This window comes from Galleria mellonella, unplaced genomic scaffold, assembly GCF_026898425.1.
Source record: "Galleria mellonella isolate WM207_F2 unplaced genomic scaffold, CSIRO_AGI_GalMel_v1 utg28, whole genome shotgun sequence".
In the NCBI taxonomy this organism is placed as follows: Eukaryota; Metazoa; Arthropoda; class Insecta; order Lepidoptera; family Pyralidae; genus Galleria; species Galleria mellonella.
The window spans coordinates 3,608,874-3,636,801 of NW_026442064.1; the positions used below are offsets into that span (position 1 = coordinate 3,608,874).

The 27,928-nt window shown below is 33.9% G+C and overlaps 1 protein-coding gene across 1 annotated transcript; it reads right to left on the minus strand.

Annotated features, from left to right (window-relative positions):
* Nucleotides 1–1,715: 1,715 nt before the first annotated feature.
* Nucleotides 1,716–27,018, minus strand: LOC113520144 (importin-7). Its single transcript, XM_052895428.1, has 14 exons — nucleotides 26,831–27,018; nucleotides 25,106–25,657; nucleotides 24,408–24,592; nucleotides 18,722–18,895; nucleotides 16,744–16,889; nucleotides 14,432–15,232; nucleotides 13,770–13,993; nucleotides 9,574–9,750; nucleotides 8,448–8,584; nucleotides 7,542–7,744; nucleotides 6,564–6,706; nucleotides 6,018–6,129; nucleotides 3,839–3,982; nucleotides 1,716–2,297 (listed from the first exon to the last, which is right to left on the minus strand). Exons 1-14 carry the CDS (start codon nucleotides 26,912–26,914, stop codon nucleotides 2,242–2,244), a joined length of 3,138 nt encoding a protein of 1,045 aa, XP_052751388.1. The 5' UTR covers nucleotides 26,915–27,018; the 3' UTR covers nucleotides 1,716–2,241.
* Between the last annotated feature and the right edge of the window lie 910 nt (nucleotides 27,019–27,928).

The following is a 27,928-nucleotide window of genomic DNA, read 5'->3' on the forward strand; positions in this document are numbered from 1 at the left end:
ACGGAATAGAATGTTCTTAGAAAATACCACGGTTGTTTTATGCCGATTCTGAGACGTTATTTCTCTAAACTTATCTCCGAATCAAATATTTTAATAGTTTGGCGAAATTACTGTTTTATGGACCTTCATAAACAAAATTTATAACAGTTCCGACTTAAATCTATTAAAAAGTTACGTTCCTATTAGTATTTAGAATAAATGTCGCTTCTAAATCGATTCCAGTGAGGTCGATTCTGAAGTTCTCTAAAATTAAAATTTCAATTTGATATCACGGCGAAATCTTTATTCTAAAACTCAATATGAACTTAACTTGTAGACTAATACACTTAATAATAAACTAATAGATAATTGTATTTATTTAATAAATAATAATTTAGTATATTAATGTATTTATGTTTATGTATTATTATTTATATTATATATGTATGTTTATGTATTAATCTTATTTTTATATTTAGAATATTTTGCATTTTGTTTGATTCCTTTTTTGTATTTACTGTGTCTGCCTTGCGCCTTCTACCTTTCTCTCTGTACTTATCCATTATTTATGCCAGGTCGTCTGTAAGAGATTGCTTTTAGCGATAAGGCCGCCTTTTGTATATGCACATTCTGTATAAATACTCTTTGTATACATCTCTATTGTGCGCAATAAAAAGTTTATTAAGTAAAAATTATTATAATTTTTTATTATGATGATGCAGAAAACAGTAATATCGCTAAACTATCAAATTAAAATATAAGAGATAGGTTTAGTCATTGCGCCTCAGAATTGACCTTAGTGACACTACCATGTCATTGTGACAGTCTAATGAAATGTCATCACAAATGTTAATTTTTAACAGACTTCAAAATTAAACTCCTGAGATGATCTATTGTCACCAAGTTAGGATCTGATTATAGATTCCTAAGGAATTCGAGGGTAACCCTTAAATTTTATAAGCACATATATAGTTTCTCCTAAGGGCGACTGATATTTTTTTAAAACTTGTTTAGATATTTGTATTCGGTGGTCATCATTTCATGTAGCTGAGCTGATGATGGAAGGCACAAATCCTTAATGGTTAGGAGTTAGAGCATAATTCTTCGAATATTGTTAGCATGTAAAGTCAGTTAGTTATTATATTCCCTTACGTTATTCAGATGAGCTGATGATGGAAGGTTTAACTCCTTAACTGTTAGGAATTAGGAGATAATTCCTTGAATATTATAAGGATATATAGATCGTTTCTTAGGCTCTTTTAAGCTATTTGACTATATTATATAAAAATTGAAATTAAAATTTATATTAAAGTAAATTAATTTGTAAACTTACAATTCTGCTATGATATAATAACAGTTTAATTATGTGAAGTAGCTTTTTAGTCATTGCTTACGTTGTTTACACTAAAAAGAGGAAAAGAAACACTACAAAAAAAAAAAAAAACTAAACTGAATTAAATAAAGGGACACCTTGACATTAAACAAATTTTGTCATTCAAATTATGTTTATTATGTGTAATAACAGTAAATTTTTCGCTTTTTGGTTTTACATCATCACGTTTTTGAATTCGCGTTTTATGTAAAAAAGATTTATCATTGAAGCACCTAGTTGGTACCCTAATAATCAGTGTGTCTATCCAAACCTACCTGAATCAGTTTAGTGGTTTTTTGACAAGTAATGTTTATTCGAACATACATTTGATCTGGATATTTTAGTTTACGTTAAAAATAAAATATTGTTGAAAATTTATTCATTTATTATCTGTTTTGCAGGTTTCATAGAATTTACACAGTATAATCGATTTACATGAAAATAAATTTCAACACAATATAGTTGTTTATTTCTTAATTAAATTGGTTGATGTTCTTAATTGAGTCATAATTAAACAATGAATGACATTTAGGAACATTAGTTATAAAAAATAAATTCAAAAATAATGATGTCAACGATACAATCAGTAATCATCAATCACTATAGAGAGGTAGTGAACTGCCTCAACCCAAAAATAACAATATATTAGAAAATTATCAACATAATTTTTAATAACTGTTGCCAACTGCTATTGCAATATATTGATTATTACATTTTTACATGAATATGATTTTAATTAAAATAAGCAAAAATTAACTTTCACTATATGAAAGTAAGAATCAAAATGACATAAATTTTATATTTATGTTTCTAAAATAAGCCACAACGGTGTGGAAATGTGATAGGCTATGATTAATAATAACATTAATATAAACACAGTCATTGTTTGATTACGACCCAAACTTGAATTTGGTCGGCACTTGTGCAGGAACGGTGAATGAGTACCCTGAAAAAGAAGAATTCTATTCAACATTTGGATCCCCGCGCATATTTGACGACATTGATTTATTGTTTAATATTGGCTGTGTGGTTCCTACATAGAATAGGCCACCCCATCCTTTCTTATGGGTGTCGTAAGAGGCAACTAAGGGTATGTAAAGGTCGAAGGATGGGCAGTAACATCCCTCTTAAAACGCTACCAAAGCCTAACTGAGGTTGCCAAGCGTAGCAATTACTAGTAAAGCCCCTCAAAAGATAGCCTATGTTCAGCAGTTCACAATTGATAGCTGATTATGATATTGCAAGTTATAACTTAATATACAACAATCCCATGTCACGATGTTCGTGTATGATATGATGTTCTCTGAAACTGCTAAACCGATAATAATAGAATTGTGTAAATGTGTATTGTTTGCCCTTACTTTAGAGATAGGATGAATGTATCCCGATAAGAATACACAGAGGGCCTACCATAAAACATTTTCCGAAATTTCGGACACGAACGAAACAGAAATTTGATGTTAAATTTACATAGTAAATACTGTTTAAAATTATTAAAAATCTTAAAATATCGTTCTTCTGAACTATTATAGTAGGATTTATTATGAACGAAATGTTAAGCACCATTTACTGGGCCGATTTCAGTACGAACAATAACACGAAATTGAGCTCAACAATTCGTAATGAATGTATGCATTCGTATAAAAATGTAAATTCTCCAAAAGGTTTTTTTATACTACTTAGAATGGCAAACAAGCTGACGGCTTATCTGATGGAAAGTGGTAACCGTCGCCTATAGACATGAGCATAACAGAGTATACTGTTTCGCCCATGATACCCCCATGCGTAGCCATTCCTGAGGACTTAGGTGTTATTCCTTTGTACCCAGTAAATTCACGCCATATCCCACCTTTCAAACCGAAACACAGCCATGCAAACACAACTGCTTCACGGTTGAAACACGAATGGGACAGAGGTACCCAAGCAATCGAATTGTACAGTCTCCCTCGGGTAATATTTTAACAGTGTGTACTGTCACTATTTAAAAAATATACATTGAAAGGGGACAAAATACTATAATAATTATTGAATGAGCTACAGAAATCTATATAATGTCTATCCCATGGGATACAGCCGTATGTTGTACCATCATCATCATATATCAGCTATTAACTTTCAATTGCTGAACATAAGCCTGCCCCTTGAGGAGTTTTGTGAGTAGTTGCCACGCTTGGCAGGTGGATTGGCCACTGCAAGTAGACTTTGGAGATTTTAAAAGGGATGCTGCTGCCCATGCCTCGGCCTCCTTTAGTCGCCTCTTACGACACCCACAGGAAAGGAAGGGGTGGCCTATTCTACGCTGGGACACGGCAATGTTATATGATTGCGAAATTGATTTTTTTTATTTATACACATGAATGGTTTCAAGACATCATACTCAGGTTTATTAAAAGTACAAAAACTTTTAATAATATCGATATAACGAATTAAAAAAAAAAAGAATGACAGAAAAGGAAAAGAGAGGATATCATTAAAGTTACTACATACCACCGCTTTGCTCGATGCGTTTGCTGTCCTGCTGCGCTTTACGCTGATCCGCGAGCACAAACACGGCCTTCAGTTGCTTTTGTTGCTCTTCATTCAGCACACTCGTAAGCGCGTGGTACAGAGCTGGCTCATTCGTCGATAGGGCTGTGAGATAATATTTATTGTTACTAATGATTTTATGTACGTTCAATCTGAGGCGCCATTCACTAAATTTATATTCACATAATAGAATTCACAAAATTATTATAATATAAATTTAATTATTTATGTATTTAATAATGGTCCATAAAATATTAATTTCGTGAAATTATCAAATTAAAATATTAATTGTAAAAATAGGTGTAAAGATAGGTTTTTATTGACTTATCCAAATTTATATGTAATATTACTGCACAAGCCAAAGAGAAATTTCCAAAAATTTATAGCACATCTGTGGAATAAGTTTAACTTTTTAATTTGTTTTATCATTACTTATATTAATTGTTATTAAAGTAAAATAAAACGCCAGTCTGGAAGATTAGATATAGTAAATAGTAATTAGACAATTTTGAATTAATATTCATCGTAATTCCATGTAAGTAGTTCACACAAGTGTCTAGGAATTAATTAAGTATATTTTTTAGTATAAAAAAATTGGCCAATTAATAATTATTAAATCTAATCTCCCAGACTGACTTCTTATTTTAATTCCTATGTCTTTACCAACTTATCCCTATATTTTGTACAAATTAAGAAAAACTGCAATTTTTGCAAATTATGAGAAATTAACTTAAGCTAATGTTGTCAATTAAATAGCAATAAAAAGAAAAAATGAGGATATTTAAAATGTAAAAAAAAAAAAAATTGTTTCCACTATTGACTCAAATTACACAATCACAACCATTTGGTGTACTTAAAATCAGTTCATCAAAATCACTTTGAGTACTTCTCTAACTAATTAAAAAGTGAGGTATGCACGGTATCCATACTCGGCAGAGCTCTTGTTTGGAGCATATCCAATATTTGCTCAATTGGGTTGAAGTCTGGCGATTGAGCAGGCCATGGCAGAAATTTGATATCGGCAGGAGAGTGTGTTTCGACTCTAGCTGTATGTGGACATGCATTGTCATTAGTCGAAACGAAACACCCAACCGGCATTGCAAAAGAATGTCTGAAACCATCCTCCCCGCATAAATCTGAGCACTGAAGGGGCAACCTCAACCTGAAGTAAATGCGATTAGTTCTTCTACCGGCTCAAACCATTATTGTTTCCCTTTCATACGAATGAACTTCTTGATAAAATTTCAAACGTCCAGAGATTTTCCAAACTCGAGTACGTTCTGTATTCGTCCTTATACTGAAATTAATTCTATCTGGAAATCAAACACAGTTTCAGTCTCTTCTTCCTAATTTCTATGTTCGCGAGCCCATTATAAACGAGGCCTACGATTGCAGACTGCTATATAGGTGGAAATCTCAGTGGTCTTCGGGAACGCAGAGCCCCTTCAGGTAAATGGTTTGGTTGCTTATTAGCAAGTCTGAAGAGCTGTGGAGCTTCGTAGTTAACATCATGGTGACCATGTTACGATTCCGTCGAGCTGTATTTTGGGTGATGCGAGGTCGTCCTCATTGTCGTTCAACTACACAGTTTAAGATACGAGAGCGTATTCAGAGGTGGCTTATGATGCTTTGTGAAGTACCAAGTGCGACACCCACAGTTGCCTGGAAACAGCTTGCACCATTCTGACGGTTCTCAACTCTTCTCATGTTGAATGACGTCGTTGCCCCATATCGATAGAATTTTTTCAATTTTGATGCAGAAATTGTAATGGTTTTGTAAAAACGCTATTACACACTTTTATAGGAATCCTGATTGACAGTTTTCTATTTTTTAATCAAAATTTAATGACAATTTTTTATTCAAATACTGAAATTCACTAAAAAGAATCCAAAGTGGAAATAATAATCCTCAATTGCGGCGATACTTTAAAACGTACTTGACCCCTTGACACTTTTGATAACTTAGGTATGTACGAAATATGTTTATTGATTGGGATGAAAAGTAGCCTATATCTTTCTCCATCTCAAATAAAATATGCATACCATTATTTTTTATAGCGATTGATTAAGCTATTAAGATGTTATAAGGTAACAAATAAACTCATTTTCAAATTTATAATATTACTAAGGATTATAATACCTGATAACGTATTCTTGAATTTGACATACTCGTCTATGTTGCAATCCTTTTCGTCTAATGGAGTTGTATAACACTCTAGAGCAGTTTCGTCAGGTTCATAACCATCGTCATCCTACAATATAAGCAATAATGTTGTTATTGCATTTTATGTAATTTTATTTTAATGATGGAAAGAGCTACACCTGTAATTTCTAGAGACATTGACTTCAAAACAATATTATCAATACAAAGGTTTAAGCTGGAACTAAAACCTGGAATACCAGAACCGCAGTCAAGCAATCTCTGACTGTAAAATCGCCACCTTTATTTTAATAATTAATATAGATTTATTAGATGTTTCACGTTTTTATGAATAAGTATGTATTGAGTAGGGGTCCAGTAGCCCAAAAAGAGCATGGTGCGAAAAAGGAATTGTCAGTAATGTCCTGACTTCATCCTCATCTATAATCAGTTACTGGTGTTCCACTAATATATACCAAAGAGCAACTAGAGTTACCATTACATTTTCGCCCTATTAAAAAATAAAAATGAACATATTGTACTCACATCATCACTTTCGTCATAGTCTTCAATATTGGCATTGAGGTTGACACCATGTGAGACCGAATTCTTCATAGTCATACGTGCCAAATGCTCTAAATATTCACTGTTCATCTCGTCGAGGTCGTCCTCATCGCTCGAGAGCACTTCTGTGTCAAAAACGGTTATTTCATCAATTATCAATAAAAAAAGAAGTCTGTTTAAAATTAACTTTTATAATGTAATCCGCCATCGAGGAATTGGTTTTTATTATGATTTAACCTTAAAAAACTAATTAGCATTCATTGTAATTAAAAAAAAAAAAGTGACAAGTAGAATTAATTAAAGAAATATTTATTTGTGTGTTAATTACTTATTACAATAATATTGTAAAGCACGTGCTAGAGGAAATTTTGTACATTCGCCTTTTATCGCCCTTCGCTCATAGCTTGGATATTAACCTGTATGTTTATTATGGTTGTTTTTCCTGTTCATTGAACTACGGACTAAATTAACAGTTATAAAATAGAAACTGTAATAAATCACAGTATTTTAAAACTAAATTTGAATCAATCTATGGCAACATATTTTTTTTTTAATTCTAAGTTTCATTGAGTCTTCAGTAGGCTTTAATGATTATAAACTATCTATGGGTATAGATGTTTATAGTCACTCATGATGTCAGCAAGTACAGTTTACAGGGACACCCTTACAATTTTTTTTTACATTTGGGAACAGCAATTATTACAAAGACATACTGTCAAAAGATTAACAATAGAAAAGAAATTTTACTATCTCCGACGGTAGGCACATTGGTTTGCGTGATGAGCCTGGGTTCGATTCTCAGATATTCGGAAATTGGCTCGGATCTGGGTGTCTTGGGTTGTGCCCTAGACATTTTGTTGTCGGGCTCCTCAAAACAGGTATTGTGTTATGAGGTACAATTCGCTGGTGCTGAAGCTAGGATACGTGTATGTGATGGAATAAGTATTATTATTACTATACCTTCGTCGTCATCTCCCTCGTCCTCCTCGGAAGATGTGTCATCGTCAGCTTCAGCACGGGCCTCGTAAGCACGCTTTAGTCCATCAAATAGCACCAGGCAGGAAGGTAAAATCTTAGGCACGATCTCTTCTAGATTCGGCCGCTGCGGGCCCATTTCCAATAGTGTACAGATTCCCAAAACGCATATTTTTCTATCATGCAATCTACAAACACAACAATAATAATTTAATGACACTAGTCTTATGTTTTGTAAGTTGTAACAAAGGTGTGGAGGACAGTTGCCAATTTGGCATGCAGTGCATCATGTAAACATAGATACTATTTGAAAAGAAAATATTTGATGTCTACATGTTTGTTAGGTGTTCAATGACAATGGAATTTAATAAAATTTGATACACAGGTGACAATTGAATTAAATCTTAGAGTAATATAATAAATATAGTGTACACTATATGCTAACACACGTAAGGTAAGCTGTGGGTAACAACTTAATTATTAAATCTTTGTTTCGATCTGGTTAATGACAAAGTGAAAAAAACATATTTGTAGAAAAAAAATGTCACTCCATTTTGACACAGTCTACTATTTGTGATTGCCAGTGCTAATGATATTAAGTATTTTTATAGTATCATTAAATCATATGTCTTAAAATATGCCAAAAACAAGAATCTATTGTTGAAATCGACATGATTTATAAATAGAGGTCTTTTTTAGATAAGGAGGTTGTCAGGATAGAAGGTATATCAGAAACAAATATCTGTCTATGGTTTCTGCCAACCTCAAATGTGAAAAGGTGTGTTAGCAATAATAAATCATCATCTCATGACTCCACAGACCTGCTTCCTTCCTGTGATGCATTGCAGGAAGTCAGCAAAATAATAAATATAACAAAATAATAAAACATACCCCATGAAACAATCTGTGTCATGAATCCATTGGTTCATGAAATGCTGTGCGATGGATGCATTTGGAACGGATTCTTGCAATTTGTTCAATATTGAGAATAACAGGTGTGGGTTGCAATAGAGAATTGCAATAAGAACCTGAAATAGGTAAAAATATATTAAGACAAATGATAAAGAAATGGCACCTATGTGGGATACCATGGTCATAATAGTGTATTCCATGGTGCTGTTTATATCTATAGACGATGGTTAACATTTTCCATCACACCTGGTGAAAAGTGCCGTCAGCTTGTTTTAATTAAATAAAAATACAATTTGTAATATTATTTATATGGCACTTGTGCCTGCTAAATATAGTTTGTTTAAATAGAAATTGAAGTTTAAATAGAATTAACAGGTAATCAAAATTATCACAGAAACATAATAAATGGATAGATAAAATTAATTCAGTAATTTTTTATATGCACTGCTATTGGACATCAGCAGAATTTGTTTTGGTCTGTAAAATATTAATTTATTTTTTGAATTCTATGATTTTTGTATCATAAGATATCACTTAGAAATATTTTTTATAGCAAATATCACTTGCTATGAAAAATATTTCTATAAAACACACTAATTATTGGAAAATGATTTTCTTTTTAGAATAACATTTTGAAGTGTCCACGTTTGCTTAGTCCATAAACAGTACTAAGAACCCATCCGGCTTTGTACGGGCAAATAGGATATTGTAGATAATTTATTTGCATTACTTACAGCACACAACAATACAAACATACACATAATACAGACATCCACAGTAAAAAGAGATAAAAGTATGAAAAAAAAAGAAACAAAACAAAAAACATACAAACTTTCCATAAAAAAATATGTGCATGACAGTGCAACCACATCAAAATCGGTAGTGTGGATATTTAGATATTTGGAGATACTAGGTGGCAGATTTTGTGTAATATCGAAACAAACATACAGACAGATAGACAGAAAAAAATTCCATAAAATATGGTTTTAAGTTCAATACTTTTATTAGCGCCTTTATATACATTTTTCTTCAATATCTCTCTTGCACACCCATAAAGTTACAATTTTATTATAATAGTTAGATAAAGAGAACCAGTTATATTCACCTGCAGTAGCATAGTTCTGAGTTCCGAGGTTTTAACCTTCCTAGTAAGTCTGTTTAGTACAAGTTCTACAAACGAGGGCAGGCAATTGTCGATCTTTCCAGCGCACTGTAAAACCATTACTTCCAACAACTTTGCTGCAATAATCTCCGATTCATCTTCAGCGTCAGAATTCAATACCTGCACCAATGGACACATTCTGTCAACTATAAAATTCTATAGTAGAAAAGATAAAAAACTTAAAAGGTTTTAAAAAAATTGTGCACATGACATACAAAAATCAAACAATTTAATTAATAATTAAAAAAAGAAGCATTATTTATGCTAAAAATTAAGTTATATAGATATTATTTCTGTTATACTTTACTGTTTTTATTAAGCCATATTCGCTGTGCCACAATTTAAGATAAATAAACTAATCAACAGTTACTACATTTAAAAAAAAATAAGCTAAGGGCAATTTTTATCAAAAATATTAATCATCATCATCATCATCATATCAGCTATTAACTGTCCACTGCTGAACATCGGTCTTCCCTATTGAGGTGTTCTGCCAGTAATAGCCACACTTGGCAAGAGAACTGGCAACTTGAGTTAGGCTTTGATGATGTTTTAAGAAAGACGTTGCAGTTTGTCTCTCGACCATTAAATTCCCTTAGTTACTTTTTACAAAACCCGCGAGAAAGAAAGGGGTGGCTTATTCTCTGCTGAGACTGTACGGTAAAATAGTAATATAAAATTACCAGAGGGAGACTTTGTACAAAAGTCGATTGCTTTGGTACCTTTGTCCCATTCGTGTTTCTACCGTGAAGCAGTTGTGTTTGCATGGCTGTGTTTCGATTTGAAGGGTGGGATATGGCGTGAATTTACAGGGTACAGAAGAATAATATCTGAGTCCTCAGGAATGACAACGCATGGGGGGTATCATGGGTGAAACAGTATACTCTGTTATGTCCATGATACCGCTCATGTCTATAGGCGACGGTTACCACTTTCCATCAGGTGGGCCGTCAGCTTGTTTGCCATTCTAAGTTGTATAAAAACAAAAAATATTAATAATAGTTTTTATTTCGAACGAAACAGATTTTTAGTAAAACAACCTATAAACTATGTTACTAACAAACAAAACTATAAATATTTCATATTGCCATAAGTTAAAGCAAACCTTTTTAAATATTATAATTTGGTAGAAAAATATTTCAAGGCATGACAAAAAAAGTGAATAAAAATTATAATATTATTATGAAATATTCGCGTGTGAATAAAATTTATAATTATCATATTTTTGCGTATTTAGTTACTTTACTTACAGGTACTTACAGGTAACAATAGTATTAATTTGCTACAGTAAAGAAATATGATTACTTTCATATTAATTCCACGTAAATCAGACACATATGCAGCAATATGCATAAATTCGCATAGCATACAATAGATGTAATTAGATATATTAACAGGGAAACATTTACCTATAGCTTATCTTTACATCGCTATATTTTTTAATATTTAATCATCATGTATCTTGGAGAATGTTCCTTTATTTGTTGGATGTCAAATAGATGTATATGTACCAGAGGGAGACTTTGTACAAAAGTCGATTGCTTGGGTACCTCTGTCCCATTCGTGTTTCAACCGTGAAGTAGTTTTGTTTGCATGGCTGTGTTTCGGTTTGAAGGGTGGGATATGGCGTGAATTTACTGGGTACAGAGGAATAACACCTGAGTCCTCAGAAATGGGGGCAAAACAGTATACTCTGTTAAGTCCATGATACTGCTCATATCTATAGACGACGGTTACCACTTTCCATCAGGTGGGCCGTCAGCTTGTTTACCATTCTAAATTGTATAAAAAAAAAGTATACTTATTAATATTACTCAATGATAATGTAGCTTTCTATAGCTTTGCCCGCAGAAGACTTTGTACAAAGGTTGGCTGTCTGCTTAAGTACCTCTGTTCCCATTCGTGTTTCTGCCGTGAAGCAATTGTGTTGGCACGGCTGTGTTTCGGTTTAAAAGGTATGGATATGGCAATTAAATCACAGATAACAGGCATAACAGTATCATCATCATCATATCAGCCTTTAACTGTCCACTGCTGAACATAGGCCTCCTCCATAAGGGAGGTTTTGTGAGTAGTTGCCACGCTTGGTAGGCGGATTGGCAACCACAGTTAGGCTTCCGTTGATATTTAAAGAGGGATGCTGCTGCCCATCCTTCGAATATTAGGTCCCCTTAGTCGCCTCTTACAACACCCACAGGAATGGAAGGGGTGGCCCATTCTATACCGAGACTACACTGCATATACTGTCCCGAGGATGGCAGCGCGTATAGCTATTATGGGCATCGCAGTGATGTTCATGGTACTGGTCATGTCTATAGGTGCCGGTTATCATTTTCCATAAGGTGGGCTGTTAGCTTGTTTGCTATTCTAAGTAAGAGGGAGACTTTGTACAAAAGTCGATTGCTTGGGTACCTCTATCCCATTCGTGTTTCTACCGTGAAGCAGTTGTGTTTGCATGGCTGTGTTTCGGTTTGAAAGGTGGGATATGGCGTGAATTTACAGGGTACAGAGGAATAACATCTGAGTCCTCAGGAATAGCAACGCATGGGGGGTTTCGTGGGCGAAACAATATACTCTGTTATGTCCATGGTACGGCTCATGTCTATAGACGATGGTTACCACATTCCATCAGGAATTGCCATAAAAAAAATCTTAAAAAAAAATTAAGGAGGTCGTAAAAGCAAAAATTAGGTTATGGGTCACCAATCTGCAATTCGGTTTTGCAATATTAAATTCGATATTATACATATAACAATAGTGCAGCATTTCGCATAGCAAATTTTTAGGTAATAAATCTTAGCAACTATGTAATATGGTGAAAACAAATCCTTTTAAACGGAACCAGTGAAACTGAACATTTTTCTGTGTAAATCGAATCCAATTTGGTGCAGTAGTTTTTGTGTGATGCCGGAACAAACATATAGACACAATTAGACAGACAAATTTGCCAAAAAAATATTGTTTTCACATTTATTGGGGTCTTATGAGGACCTCACCTATAATTTCTTCATTAATAATAATTTATAAGGTCTATTAATATTGATAGGTTTTATAATATTCGTTTTGGGACATTTTAGGCCTCTTATAATAGCTAACCTAATCTAACATACTACAATGTGTATATATATATATATATATATATATATATATATATATATATATATATATATATTAGATGCTATAAGAATAATATAATTCGCTTTCATTGCTCTGTCGGATATACAAATCTGTACCAAGGCACAGCTTGCATTAGAATTGATCACGCCTTTATATAACCTATTGATCAAACACTGCGTCCGTGAGGAGAGTAATGAAAACATTGACAGATCATTTTAGACTTTGCGACAATAGAATAAGCAACAAGTTAGTTTGCTAAAGTATTAACGTCAGAAATACAAGGGTAATTTGCACAATTTGAACCTTACATTAGATTACAGATATTTACATCACTAAAACATGCATATTAAGTATTAATTGTAAGGCACAACAGATAAATTGAAGAAATTCGTGCCATACCAATCATTAGAAATTAAGTTGTATCGTCTTATTTATTTGTTACCTTATAGATAATCAATAAATATTTAATGTTAAATCAATACAGAAAACCTAAACACAAATTACACTGAATATAGGACTTTAAAACTTATAAACAGAAGGTGAAATTCTGTAGAGCCCCATTTTGAGTCGCACTTTAATTGGAAAGTGGCTGTGCTTGTGTGACTGTATTTCGATTTGAAAGGTAACATATGGCAGTGTAATTATAATGTACAAGTACAGGTCCTCAGGAACAGCAACTCATGTGGGGTACCATGGGGAGCACAGTGCCCTGTGATATTCATGTCTATATGTGATAATTACCATTTAGCATCAAATGAACGACTAGCATGTTTCTCTATTCTCAGTTGCAAAGTGGAATCTGGAGTTCAATAGTCCGTAAGATTTATCTTATCTATATAAGAAATGTCTTTGGAATTGTTAAATTAACTATCTACAAATAGTACAAAACGCTCCCGTTTGAAGTATAACCATCTAGAATTTTCCACATATTATATTGACAATCAATATCTGTGTCACATATTATAAAAACAAAAAAAAGGGCTTGAACAAAGAGTAAGAATAAAATATGAATAATAACTTACCGCTTTGGCCATATTAAACATGGCGATTATATGGTTCTCGTTGGACAAAAAAGCGTTTGTGTCAACCGTTATATAATTATGAAGAACTGGCATCATATCAGTGAAGTAGTCAAAGCCCTCCTTTTCGAAAACCTGATACAGCAGTTCCAGGACCTTCCACATGTCTTCTGATATACTTTTTGTAGTGAGATCACAGAGCAGGGTCATTGCTTCTTCATAGTATTCTGAAAAGAAAGAATGGTTATTGACTATCAAATAGCATAACATGTCATCGTCCTTGCTTATATTATAAATGGGAAAGTGAGTTTGTTTATTACTTTAAAGCACCTTAAGGACTTAACCGATCACTATGCAATTTAGTATATTATAGGCCACTTTTTATATCGGTCAGTAAGCATATCCTAGTGAAACAGAAGTCGGGAGGCGAGAGCGCGAGCGGAACTACAAGTAACATTACCTGAGCATATTTCCACATAGAAACATCTAATCTTAAACAATTTACCGATAGATTACGCTCGATTCTGAATATTCAGTTTAACGTAATTGCAATTTCGATGAAACCTAACCTAATAAAGCTAATATATAAATTGTCAGTAAATATTAAACAGCTAATCCTATAAAACTACTAAGTTAAAAGTAAAAGTATGTAAATATATACTCACCAATAATATTATGATGTAATATATGGCCGACGACCCTTAACACTGTCTTCTCAAGCTGCGCCATAATGGCAGGATTGTCACTCATAACATTGAGTACGGTCTCCATGGTGTTAAGGAGACCCATAGCAGTAATCGCCTTCTCATCAGTCCCCGAGTCTGTCTCTATTACTTTACTAAAGGTAGTGGCCAAATGGTCGGTAATCTCAAAAGCCATCGGCATCAGCTGTTTAGTATAGAGAGGGACTATCTTCTGTAACACGTTAGCTATGTTGTCATTCTCAGTTTCCCGTATAACCTTCAGCAGCTCGGTGGTGACTTGAGTCACCTGCATTTCAAGGTATAGATGCACTTTGTCCTGAGATGTCAAAAGCATCTGCAATGCTATCGCCGCTTCCACTTTGACAGGCAATTCGGTGTCATTTAACAGAGCGTTAATAATTAACCGTACTGCTTCGATAAGTAGTGGTTCGGTTTTAAATCTGATGCAAGCGAAGCATTGCAGAATCCAACATGCTCTCGCTCGCATGTATCCAAGATTACTATTGAACTCGGGGAAAACGTACTGGCTGAGAAGGGAGTCTATTTCTTCTTTGTAGTGTTTCTTTTTTATTAAAATATCATTAAGCGTTCCAACCATGTGGAGAGCCCCATCACGCTGCTTAGGCCCGTACTCCGCTTGTATTCTTAAGACTTGCATACACAAATGCATAGTGCGTTCTAACATGTCCTTTCTCTTTTTACAACATGTTATTAGCAATGTCTGTGCAGCGGTTACAGGTGATACAAAATCTTCGAATATATCTAAAAGATAAATAGATAAAAGTAAATATCTGTAATATTACTCGAATAGTAAAGTCAGGCACTGAATCATGGTAGTGGTAGCGCTCGGCCTGCCCATGTTACGTAGAGCATATTTGAATTTAACATCAGACATATTTTATACTCGTACCTAGTTTTAAGGGGGTGTTCTATCAATGTAGCTGAATATATTTTTCAAAGGAACATAAGTCAATAATCAACAAAAACAAAACACAAAAAGGGAAAAATAAACACTTTGATATTTCCATACTGACACAGCGTATGGAACAGTTAGTAGACATGAGATTAAAACATTTTCGTCGCTTTTGAATATTTGGTTCACGAAATTTCTGTCCTATGTACCTATGACCTATGCAAATATAGTCTATCACATGGATACATTCTTAGTTTAGTGTATGTGTTTGTATCTAAATTTGCATCAAATTACTAAGAATAAGCTATGTCTTTAAACATTTCTTAAAGGGCGAAGTCAAACATTTGATAACGAAGCGAGCAGGTAATCACGATTCATTCGTCTTACTCTGCCAAGGTGATTCAATAATCATTAATAGTTATAATAGAATCGGCCGATAACAGCTTATTAGCCTCCACCCAAAAATTGAGGAAAAACTCGTCTCATAGATAATCTAGTTGGTCATTAGCAATGACACAATTTTACGAGTTTACATATCCATGTACTGATCTGAGTTACATAGCGGCATTAAATAATTACAGAATTTGAAAACAGCATATAATATCTATTTATTTTTTATTTATTTATTATTGCATTCCATAATATAATTAGTACATAAGGTTTCAATTATGGACCCTGTTGGGCACAGCAAGTAGGAGAGAGGAGGACAACACTTTTTTCACTTTCGAAATAGTGTATCACGATAAGTACGTATTTTCTTATTATTATTATTCATTATTTAAGTATTAGTGTGTATCTATTCTCTATCTACTTAGAAGCTTGAATTGTGAAAATCTCTATCAAATTAGTTTATAGACCTGCATTAGTAAAAAAAAAAAAAGGAAAAAAATGCACCTGCCTAGCATGACAAGTACTGGCAAAATTCCTTATGGGGATGGCTTATGTTCAGCAGTGAATAGGTTACGGTAAAAATGATATAGATAGATAGATAATTTATTTTCATTATTTACTTACAGCACACAAATTACAACATACATATACAAAAAAAAAAAAAACGAGATAACATAAATAATAAAAAAAAAAAAAAATACATAAAACTAAATACAATGTTCGTATCAGGCTTTAACGAAACATAGCACTGCTGAATATAGGCCTCTTCCATAAAGCAACGCAACGAAAAATGCAATGCTTGGCAAGCGAGTCAGCAATCGCAGTTATCCTTTGGTGATGTTTTAAGAAGGACACTGCTGCCCATCCCTCGACTATTAAGTTCCCTTAGTAGCCTCTTACGACAAATTTAAATCATTAACTACATAAATCAACCACTCATTCCTTCATTAATCATAAACATAACACTTACCAAACTTGATTCGAATATACTCGTGCGGATCCGTGTTCCATAGGTCCTCATCAGCATCTGAATATGACATGAGAGGGAACAGAACGTCCTGGATGATAGCGAACATGTGCGGTTTCAGAAGTTTCCAGGAATGACTGTGGCCAACACTGCGTACAATATATATATTTATGTAATTTATTTACCACTTCGTAATCAGACATACGCTATAGATTGATGAATGCGGAAGAAGGGAAAGAGGTTTGTTTGAATCGAAGCATTTGGCGTTCCATTGTTTCTGCCTACCCTAATGGGAGACAGGCGTGACAGATATGTATGTATGTATGTACATACGCTATATGGTCCGCCAGATGGTTGGCGAACATCACAGTGAACAAATTAAATAATTAAAATGTTAATAAATGAAAAATTATTGACCCCATTATAGCTAGTTTGTTGATGTCAAATTGCAGTACATATAAAAAATCGATTAATTAAATTTTTAAAGTAAGAAAAATCGAAATGATTTTGTTTCAATTTGGTACTGATTTCATTTAGTGTTATTTGGTTGAAAAAGCGCTTGGTTTTCACTTGGTATCTCAAGATCTATTGAAACATACTATTATCGCATTACAATCAGGCATACGGTCTACCGGATGGTTAGCGGTTATCGGGACCCAGTACGTAATAAAATGATTGCTGTATCTCATTTCATACGTAATGATTAGTATAATTTCATAAATTGGTCTAATTCGTTATATGCATTTGTCGCAGCGTCTTAACTGGAATGATTAATCTGTGAAACTATCGGATTGAGACGAAATAATTTAAGAAAATTCACAATAAAGTTAATTTTCATTCCTGTTGATTTCATACGCTGTAACATTCCATAACACATGAACAAAAAATTGCTTTCCATTTGCAATTACAAATAAGCCGACTGTTCGTCTGTCAAAAAGTGCTAACCATCGCCTTTCGACATGAATATGACAGGATATACTTTATATTTCTGAAGTCTCGTACGTTATCAATTCTACGAACTAGGCCATTATGCTTCCATAAGCAGAAATTTCACTCACACACACACACACACACACACACACACACACACACACACACACAAAGGAATCCTTACATTATATAATTATAAAAATAAAGTTATTAATACATGACAACATCTACTAATGCCCGATTAAAGATAATCAGAATTTTTATAGAAACTAATTGAAATTGACTACTTTAACATTACATTAACAGATCTTAGACTAAATAAAGATAGGTAAATTAAAAAAAAAATAGCGTAACATAGCGTAATAGTAAGATTTATGTGAAAGTAACATAGTAAAAGGTCTGACCTAGTAAAATAAATCAAATACAAATTATAATAATTTTTATTTTTGAACTTTAATTTCTTGTAAAATCAGTTTATTTATGCAACTTAGAATTGTAAACAAGCTGACGGTCCACCTGCTGGATAGTCTAAACCGTCGATTATAGACGTGAGCACTACCATGGACATAACAGACTATACTGTTTCGTCCTTGATACCCCCCTCCAGGCGTTACCATTCCTAAGGACTCAGGTGTTATTCCTCTGTACCCTGTAAATTCACTGCCATATCCTACCCTACAAACTGAAACACACTGTTAGTCAAATTCTGTATCCTTTAGTATTTCGATCTCGCATCTGTCATTGCATTGCAAGTCTGTAAGAATCTTATGCTACATCTATGCGGCCAATGACCCTACTTGTAATCGACGATTGACTATTAGATTTAATGTGAACGCGGCTTATTGACTCACCATTGACCAATATAAATAATGGTCTGTTGGAGGAACCTAAGTACACTCACACTAGTGTAATTGTATTTTGGTCCCGCATGTGTGATTGCATGCAATGCAGTCTGTAAGTATCTTCTAAGTACTATATCTATGTGGACAATGACCTTATTTGTAAACGGCGATTAACAATTGGTTTAATGTAAAAGAGCGTAAGAACTCACCACTGATCAATGTAGCTAATGGTTTGTTGAAGAACCCTGGGTGACACGTAGATTTTATTCCTATATTGGTCGAGTATCCTGAAAAGCGCATCGAGTATGCCGCCCGTGAATGTGGTCAAATACCAGTCAGCAAACTGGCCGTATTCTTCGCGAGCGTTCATCGGACTTCCGTATCTGTCACAAAAAAAAACAAATAAAGCTTACATAATCTTGATACATAAGTAGATCGGATTGGAGTTGAAGTGTAAATTATTGAATCATTGTAGTCCATAGACATTTTTATATCTACCTATATACAAAAAAAACTATGGAATAAGATTTTCTTTTTTATAAGATAAATAAAAAATTCTAAGCAGTTGGTACTAGACCACTGATATAAATGCTCAAATACATTTTTAACATAGCTACATATAATATGGATACTCATGAATACTTTTATTTATATTGCTCTAAGATTGAACCGGCAACCATCGAAAGGTGAAGTGGCCATGGTCGTCACAAATATTAGTAAGTATCTCAAACTATACTGCAATTATATCAACGTATATCCGGTGTATATCGTATATAACGGTGTATAACGTATATCCCGGCATAGAATTTGCCACCCCCTCTTTTCCCGTGGGTGTCGTAAGAGGCGACTAAGGAAACTTAAGGATCGAAAATGGGCAGCAGAGTCCCTCTCAAAACATCGAAACCTAACTGCGATTGTCAATCCTGCTACTAAGCGTGGCAACTATTGACAAAAGCCCCCCCCCCCCCCCCCAACTGTGGGGGAGGCCTATTTAACAGTAGACAGATAACAGCTAATATGATGATGATTTTAAAGTAAAAATTGTAAATACAAAATATGCACATCAGTTGCACGAATTGACAAACACGCCGCATGCAGTTATAGTAAAATTTAAAATATTAATTTTTCGTTCTTTTTATATCAACTCGCCTTTATCAGACCATTTATATCGCATACGCGGTCGATCGGTAATCTACGGTCGACCTCTTGGCATTCTCTGATTCTGTACCAGTACACAAAAATACTCTTTAAAACAAAATAAATTTAAAAAATGCAACCCAAATATCGTTACGATAACGTATATTTTATTGCGCATTGTAATATTTGAATTTAGAAAGAGGGATCGTGTGTTTACAAATATATTTTAATTCGTAGTTTATGTTCCAATTTCAAATCACATAAAAAGCAGCAATCAATCAATCGTCCCAAAATTCATGAGGTACCAATACGGCAGTAAACCTTATAATATAGATTGAAAAAATAATAGAGCAAAACAATTCAGAAATTTTGATTATTTTTTTTTCTGACTGCAGGTATCTTTTGGAAGCTGCTTTATAGCTCACGACTAATATTCCTATATAATACATTCAATTCATATTCATATTATTTAAACTATATACAGTATTTATATACAGATCCCGTGTCATGACGTTCCTTTATGCTAATCTCCAAAACCGCTCAACTGATTTGTATGATATTTTGTAAATGTGTATTGTTTGCTCCTATTTGAATAATAGGGATATTTTTATTTCGGTTAGAAAAAATGGATCTGGTAAAAGGTAGAAGGCAAAATAACGTTTGTAGGGTCAGCTAGATAGTTTTAGTAATAAAATTGTAATTACATGATGTCTGTAAATGGGAGATATTTAAGGAAAGTTAATATGAAGGATTTAATAACCAATAAACGCAAAATTATTAGACATTGTGTCTGTCTGTATGTGTGTACCGAATACACGCAAAAACACCAAATTTGGGTGCTGTTTTCACAGTTGTATTCCTAATGATCTATTATGTTTTCAATCAATCTAAAAGTGCTGCTTTCATTGGTTTTCCTACTTCTCAATTTCAGGCGTATGTAATAGCGGACAAACAAAATAAGTAGCACAAATTTTCTAAGAGGTGGCTACTGACTAATTTTAATTACAGGCTCCACAAACAGAGCTTTCTAAATAACTTACATTGTAAGGAAGTGTTGAGCGTTTCCAGTGAGCAACGCATGACTGTCATGATTGTTTGTTATTTAACCGTTTTATTAATTTTGACAGTATATGTAAGCTATCTTAATAACGAATACAATGAGAGCAATGATGACGGGAGTGACATTCTCAAGTGGTCTCGAGCCCCAGTGATGAGACAACGAGAGAAATATTAACTAATAAATTCACTGCCATACTAAAATAACTATTTATTAATGTGAAATTACAAAATTTCAGCGTATTCTTGCACCTCAAATCTATTTCAAACTTCAAAATATACTATACCACGGCATATTAATATCTGTGTAAGTAACATTGTAATAACATGTCGTATGTTATCACATGTTATAAAACTAACACCACGTATGAATTTATGAGAATGCTTATTCAACAAAACGTGTGTTAAGTACATTTGTTGACCGTCTGGAACTCACGTCCCATGCTTAAACATGCATACCTGAATGTTAAAAACAATAGGTGCACTCTTTTTTTTTTTTTAGTAGCTGTATAAAAATATTTTTATGAGGCTATATTTATGTTTTAAAGAAGAGTACGAGGCGAGAGTAAGAGGCGTAGTTTTTCGAACGCTGTCCAGAGTTGGATTCGTCGGTTGACCTTTCGGTCTAAGTTGGACTTACGTATTTGAACAAGTTGTCCCAGGTATACATTTTTTTCATACAACTTAGAATGACAAACAAGCTGACGGCCCACCTGATGAAAAGTGGTAACCGTCACCTATAGTCATGAGCAGTACCATGGACATAACAGAGTATACTGTTTCGCCCATGATACCCCCCATGCGTTGCCATTCCTGAGGACTCAGATGTTATTCCTCTGTACCCTGTAAATTCACGCTATATCCGACCCTTCAAATCGAAACACAGCTATACAAACACAACTGCTTCACGGTTGAAATACGAATGGGACAGAGGTACCCAAGCAATCGACTTTTGTACAAAGTCTCCCTCATACATACTCGTCGACTACCTCGACCGTAGTGTTCTCAATCGTAACCGGTATAGATGTGACACGAAAGTTAGACATGAGTTTAGTATTGTCCATGTTCATCTTAAAACTTATCTGCAGAAAAGCACTATTGAAGTCATTAAGCATAGTATTAAAATCCTCCAAGGATCTGCCATGATTACTAACTCAACGGCAAATCAAAGGTGAGTAAGGTATTCGCTATTAATGTTATACCATATCTTTTTCAGTACAAGAGTTTGAAAACATCTTTTAATGCCAGCTGCACAAAGAGTTTCGTGAATCTGACGTCACCTTGTCTTACAGCTTTCTGCACTGTGACGGGTTTCGCACCCTGGTTTTGTACTCGGATAGACATCGTGACTTACTGTAGATACACCTCAATACTTCGAGATATCTATAATCAATCTTGAAGGCACCACAAGAAGGACTGTAGTACCGCCCATGTCTCAACCGAATTAAAGGCTTTCTCATAGTCCACAAATAACAGACATAGTGACAGATTATACTCTTCGGTCTTCTGTATAATCTGCTGTAACGTATGTATGTGGTCTATGGTGCTAAAGCTCTTCCGAAAGCAAGTTTGTTCTGGCTGGAAGTCGTCGACTTTGCGCATAAGACGATTGGTCAGGACCATCGAAAATGGTACGTAGACGATAGTGATTCAGAAAGGATATCGGTGTATAGTTCTATAAGGTATATAGGTACAATAGGGTACTGTCGGGGGGAAAAGAGATTGTTAGTAATAGGGACTAAGAATCCCATTGCTAGCAATATATCCAATCAGGTCGACCTCCTCGCGGTTCCCCTTGGAAACTATCATGGTTAATTCCTGATGAATTCATCATGATGGGCTAACTGGCCTGTTTTCATCCTCATCGATCACCCTTCACTGGTGCCCCGCCAGCGTATCCCATTAGCGCAGGCGGGGTTACAACTCTTACCATTTTCATCCAATAAAAAAAAATAGGGTACTGTCACCCTTTTTGAAGAACAGGACTCCCGCATCTCTACTCCACACTTTGGGCGTGCGTGTGATATGTTGAATGAATAACGTAAATCTACAGGGCCCGTCCGTTAAGTTATAATAGTGGTCACAGATTTCGAGACTCGGCCAAAACCTCTAAATTATCAAATTCATGTTTGTTTCAAATATTGACAGACACAATGATGATTCATTTTAAAAATGATTATCATTTGTATACGTAAAACCATCATCCACTAAACTACATGCGAGGACTTAATGTAGGTGTTGTAATTAAATCGTAGCCATTTTTTTATGAAATAATAAATTTATAATTAATGGAAAATAAAAAAAAAACACACACACACACACTAATAGAAGTATTGCCCATCGCTTTCTATTACTATATATTTTTGACCATCTTTCAGACAGGGTACGAATACCGTGTCGGAAGAACGCCTCGTCTTTTGATGCAATCCATGAATTGACCTATTTTTCTTCGTAAGAAATAAACTTCTGCTCAGACAGACTGAGCCATTGAATGAAACAAATGGTAATCTGAAGGAGTGATATCTGGAGAATACGACGGGTGAGATAGGACTTTAAGTGTTTTAGGTACGTTTACACCGGTTTTGCGACGTGCGCACGAGCATTGTTGTGCAGCAAAATAACTCTGTCGTGTCTTCCGGCCGCTTTTCTTTCATGGCAAGATTCAATCGCATCAATTGCAGACACTAGCGATTCCCAGTTATGGTTTCGTTCGGTTTCAGCAATTTATAGTAAATCACACCTCTCTGATTTCACCAAATATACAGCAGGAGCGTAGACTTATGGATATTTTGTTTCGCCACTGATGTTGATGATTGGACAGACTTAACCCATGACTTTCTGTGCTTCAAGTTGTTGTAATGAACTCATTTTTCATTACTAGTAACAATTCGATGTCAAAAGACTGCTCTCAATGTCCCTTGTTTTCAATTCATATGGGACCCAATGTATCTCCTTCTGGATTATATGTAACATTTTGAGATGTTTTCCTACCGTTGATAAGTCAACTTCCAATAATGTAGACAATGCTATGTATGCAATACCTTCAACTCTTTAAATTAAATTTTTTTGCGCTGGCCAGGTCACTCTTTGTCTTCTAACTCGAAATCACCAGCTTTAAAATGTGCAGACCACTACCAACATGTTTGCTTAACTAGAGCATGTTCATTATACACTTCCACTAAGATACGATAAATTCCAGCAGAACTTTTATTCATAATATAAATACAAATACAAATACAAAGACTTTACTGTGGATCATAGGTTAAATTAAGGTATTACATGAGTTAAAATATAATAATGAAATAAAATACCCTGCAAAACACTTCATTCCGCACAAATGTTGACATGTTTAATAAATTATAAAGTACTGTTAATTATGATTTAAAGAGAGGTTATGCACAGCAAATAACGTGTAATGATAGCTATTACAAGATGTATACGTTACTTACGGTAACAACAAAATACTGTCCTACCTATGCCATCTCTCGTAAAACGCTATGAATTAATTTCAACACCTAATATAAATAAAGCAGCCTAAAAACTCTAGACACCTAAAGGTAATATCCTCGTATAAATAATAGATTAAGGTAACAGTAGACTAATTCAGAATTGTTCAGAAACAGAATATTAATGGGATTTCAATAATTATACTACTATAATATAATAAGTATACTACTATAATAATAAGATAAGTAAACTTACCTTTCAAATAACCTATAAAGTGTGTGTACAGCCCACTTCTTACATTTCCACCAAGGTAGCTCCATGCGAACGTCTTCATCCACTTGTAGAGTACTGTCAGGTACCGGCTGCTCCATCACAGTTCTTAGCACCTCCATCCATTTGGTGAATATTTCTTTTGTTATTAGATCCAAGGGTAATATGTACTGCAAACAAACATTATAATATTACATATAATCTAGAAAAAAATAAATAGGACAATTATAATATTTTAGATTTGACAAGTTAAGATTTATTTGCACCAAGAAAACAGATTAAATTTTTTTCAAAGGATCAATGAAAAATTTATCAATTAAAACATTAATAGAAATTGATGGAGATATCATGTAACCAGCAAAAATGCAAATCAACTGAGTGAAGTTGTCATACTGTTTTTTTCATTCGTTTTCAGATGAAAATATTACTGCAAACCAAGTGAATATCTATAATGAAGAAGAATAGTATTATCCAAATATAAATATATCAATACACAAAGTTATTTTTAACTAATGTGGCTGTTATCGTACACTACCCTGCATTTTTTTTTATGGTTCCAATAAATACATTTTTAATATCATGGCATCGCTCACACCTGAGGGAGCCAGTTCAGTGGATTTATTTATTTCATATGAAGAAATCCATTAAACTAATAATTATTTGTATAATTAAAATGATCTTACCTTTATAAGAGCATAAAAGCATTTGAGAATTTGCTTTTGAATTAGGACAGATTCTGGTGATTGATCAGCTTGGAGATTCACAATCAGGTTGTACATCATTGGCAATAACAAGTTCATAGCCTCCATCAGTGGCACCCTCTTCTCAGCTAGGTAATACTCATAATTTTTTATAAGCTGGTACAAACACAGTAAAGATCCCATCCAACTGTTAGGCTCCGGGTTTTGGAGATAAATATGGATTTTGTCTACTATTTGTGTCCACCGTGTTGGGAAATCATGTTTGATTATTGTTTTCAAACACACACATAACTGTACTCGGATTATGTCTGGAGCTTGAACTACTGCATCTACAATACTATCCCGGATCATGGCACGGTCTTGCTCATGAATGGAGAAAGGTGTGGGATCATCGTCATCTGCTTCTTTGTCTTGCCATCCTGATGTTACCAGATTTTTAAGGTATACCACACCAGCTAACCGAACTGGTAGCTGGACATCATTTAACATAACCACTTGGAGCAGGGACGGAGCAAACCCAATGATCTTGTGGATCTGAAATTATACTGATATTAAACCCAATATAAACACAGAAAGAGTGTTGATACTTATATTAAAGCTGTTTGTTATATACAGTTTTTTTTATTTTAATCTTATTATGATACTAATTGTATCCTGCAATTTTTTCTGCATTAGTCAAAATAGAAAGTACCATATATAATCTAGGTTAGGATATAAACTACCCATATACCAAATTCAATTCAAATACATTCTGTAGTTTTCAACCAACTTCATAAAGGAGGTTCTCAATTCAGATGTAGTTTTTTTATGTTTATTACTGCATAACTTTGTTAGTTATAAATGTATTTGGAAAAATATTTTTAATCTAAAAGAATATACTTTGGAATTGGTACCAAGGTTTTTTTTTAATGGGTGAAAATGGAATGGTAACCCCACCTGCGCTATAGGTATACACTGGCGGGGCACCAGTGAGTGATGATAGACGAGAATGAAAGCAAGTCAGTTAGCCTATTGTGACGAATTCCACTAGAATTAACCATGATGGTTTCCAAGGGGAACCGCGTGGAGGTCGACCTGATAGGATATACTACTAGCAATGGGTTCATTAGACCCCATTACTAACAATCCCTCCCCCCCCCGGTACCAAGGTTAGTTTACCAAAATTGGTTAAGTACTTTAGTTTTTAGGTATTCAAGCTTACAAACTTTTATATTTAATAGAATTTGTAATATGAATAAATGATGACTTAAATATTGTTTATTAATTATATAAAAAAATATAATGTAATTAAAATAGGATTGAGTATTTTTTTAGAAAATTACAAAGGCAATAATTTCCTATTTAGTTATGGGAAAAAATCCAATCTTTTTTCATTAGCTTCAGCAGTTTGGTTATATGAGTTGTAGTGGCGCTTTGTCATGCTTGCTAAAACATGTCAATGGCCGTATGGTCAAGGTTAGGTCGAAGGTTAAGAATATAAAATTGCAGGGTACATCCGTAACTGCATGGCAATTTTAAAACTAGCTAAGTAAGCGTTCATAGGTTTTAGAAAAACATGGTGAAAAGATTATCACCAGCGCGGCATGTTATTGTACGACCGATTTCAAAAGCATCAAATACAATGCGTGTTAATAGATTTTGCTGTGCTTTGCAATTTAGCCGTGTTATAAAATTCCAGAGCATGTGGATATTTGCTAATTCACCTACCTGAGAAAGTTGTTCTTCAGCTTGCTGCCTCTGGTTTGGATCGATGGTGGCGCGCAATATTTCGGTCAGCTTTCTAGTATCCATTTTTTCGTAAATAACATTAAAAAGTATAATTTAAAAGTTTTTCAACAGGGGCATGGGGTGCCGCCGGGCGTGGAAGTAAAAAGACGATTTGTCTTTGGTTGAAATTGTCACGTGACTACATACATCTGACGTTAGCAATAATCTCTATAAAGAGAGACTACACTGTAGAATCAATGTATTTTTTTTTTTTTATAAGAATCTAAGCATATATAAGTTTTTTCATATTACTGTTTTTTAGATTTTAAAAAGTCAGAATTTATTTGTTTCGGAATTTTAATATCATATTCTACATATTTAAAAATGTCATGGACTATATTGATTTTACCATAATGCAGTGTTACCAGATAAAATGCACCGAAATTCGCCAAATATGGGAGACCGAGTAGCCTAAATTTTTTTATTGCCTAAAGGCCTAAAATCACATAAATTTTCTTTCTTATGTACATAAAGTATCATATGAAGGGTCCACTGCAATAATGATCAATTTCCTTTGTCTTTTGTTTTAAGATAATTAAGTTTTAAGTTTATAAACGATGTAAAAAAAACTCAGACCTGAAGATAATTAAATTTTGTTTATTACAGTTAAATAATATGTCATAGTATTATTTCCTTGGAAAGTAGTCGTTTTTAGGGTGTTATAAACTAATTAAAAATAATGTAATCAAAAGTAAGTCTTTAAAAATCAGAACTATAACGATCACTGTCCACACTGCGTTGACAGTCAATAATGATAGGTACGCAAATTACTGTTTTAATTGCCTTCTGATTCTTTAATATTTGCAGCATGGGGAAGTTCATCGTAATAATGTCTCGTTTCAGGCCTATATAACTTTTTCAGGAACTGTAGGTCGTTATATTTTGCTGTTGATATAGGCAGCTTGTCTTTATAAGCCAAACCAAGTAATTTGAATTCGCCCTCATTAACTGCCTTCATAGACCGAAAAGAAGCTGGTGTATTGTCCACACTAGATTCCCATGGACTATTACAAAAAAAAATGTGAAATATGAGCTGTG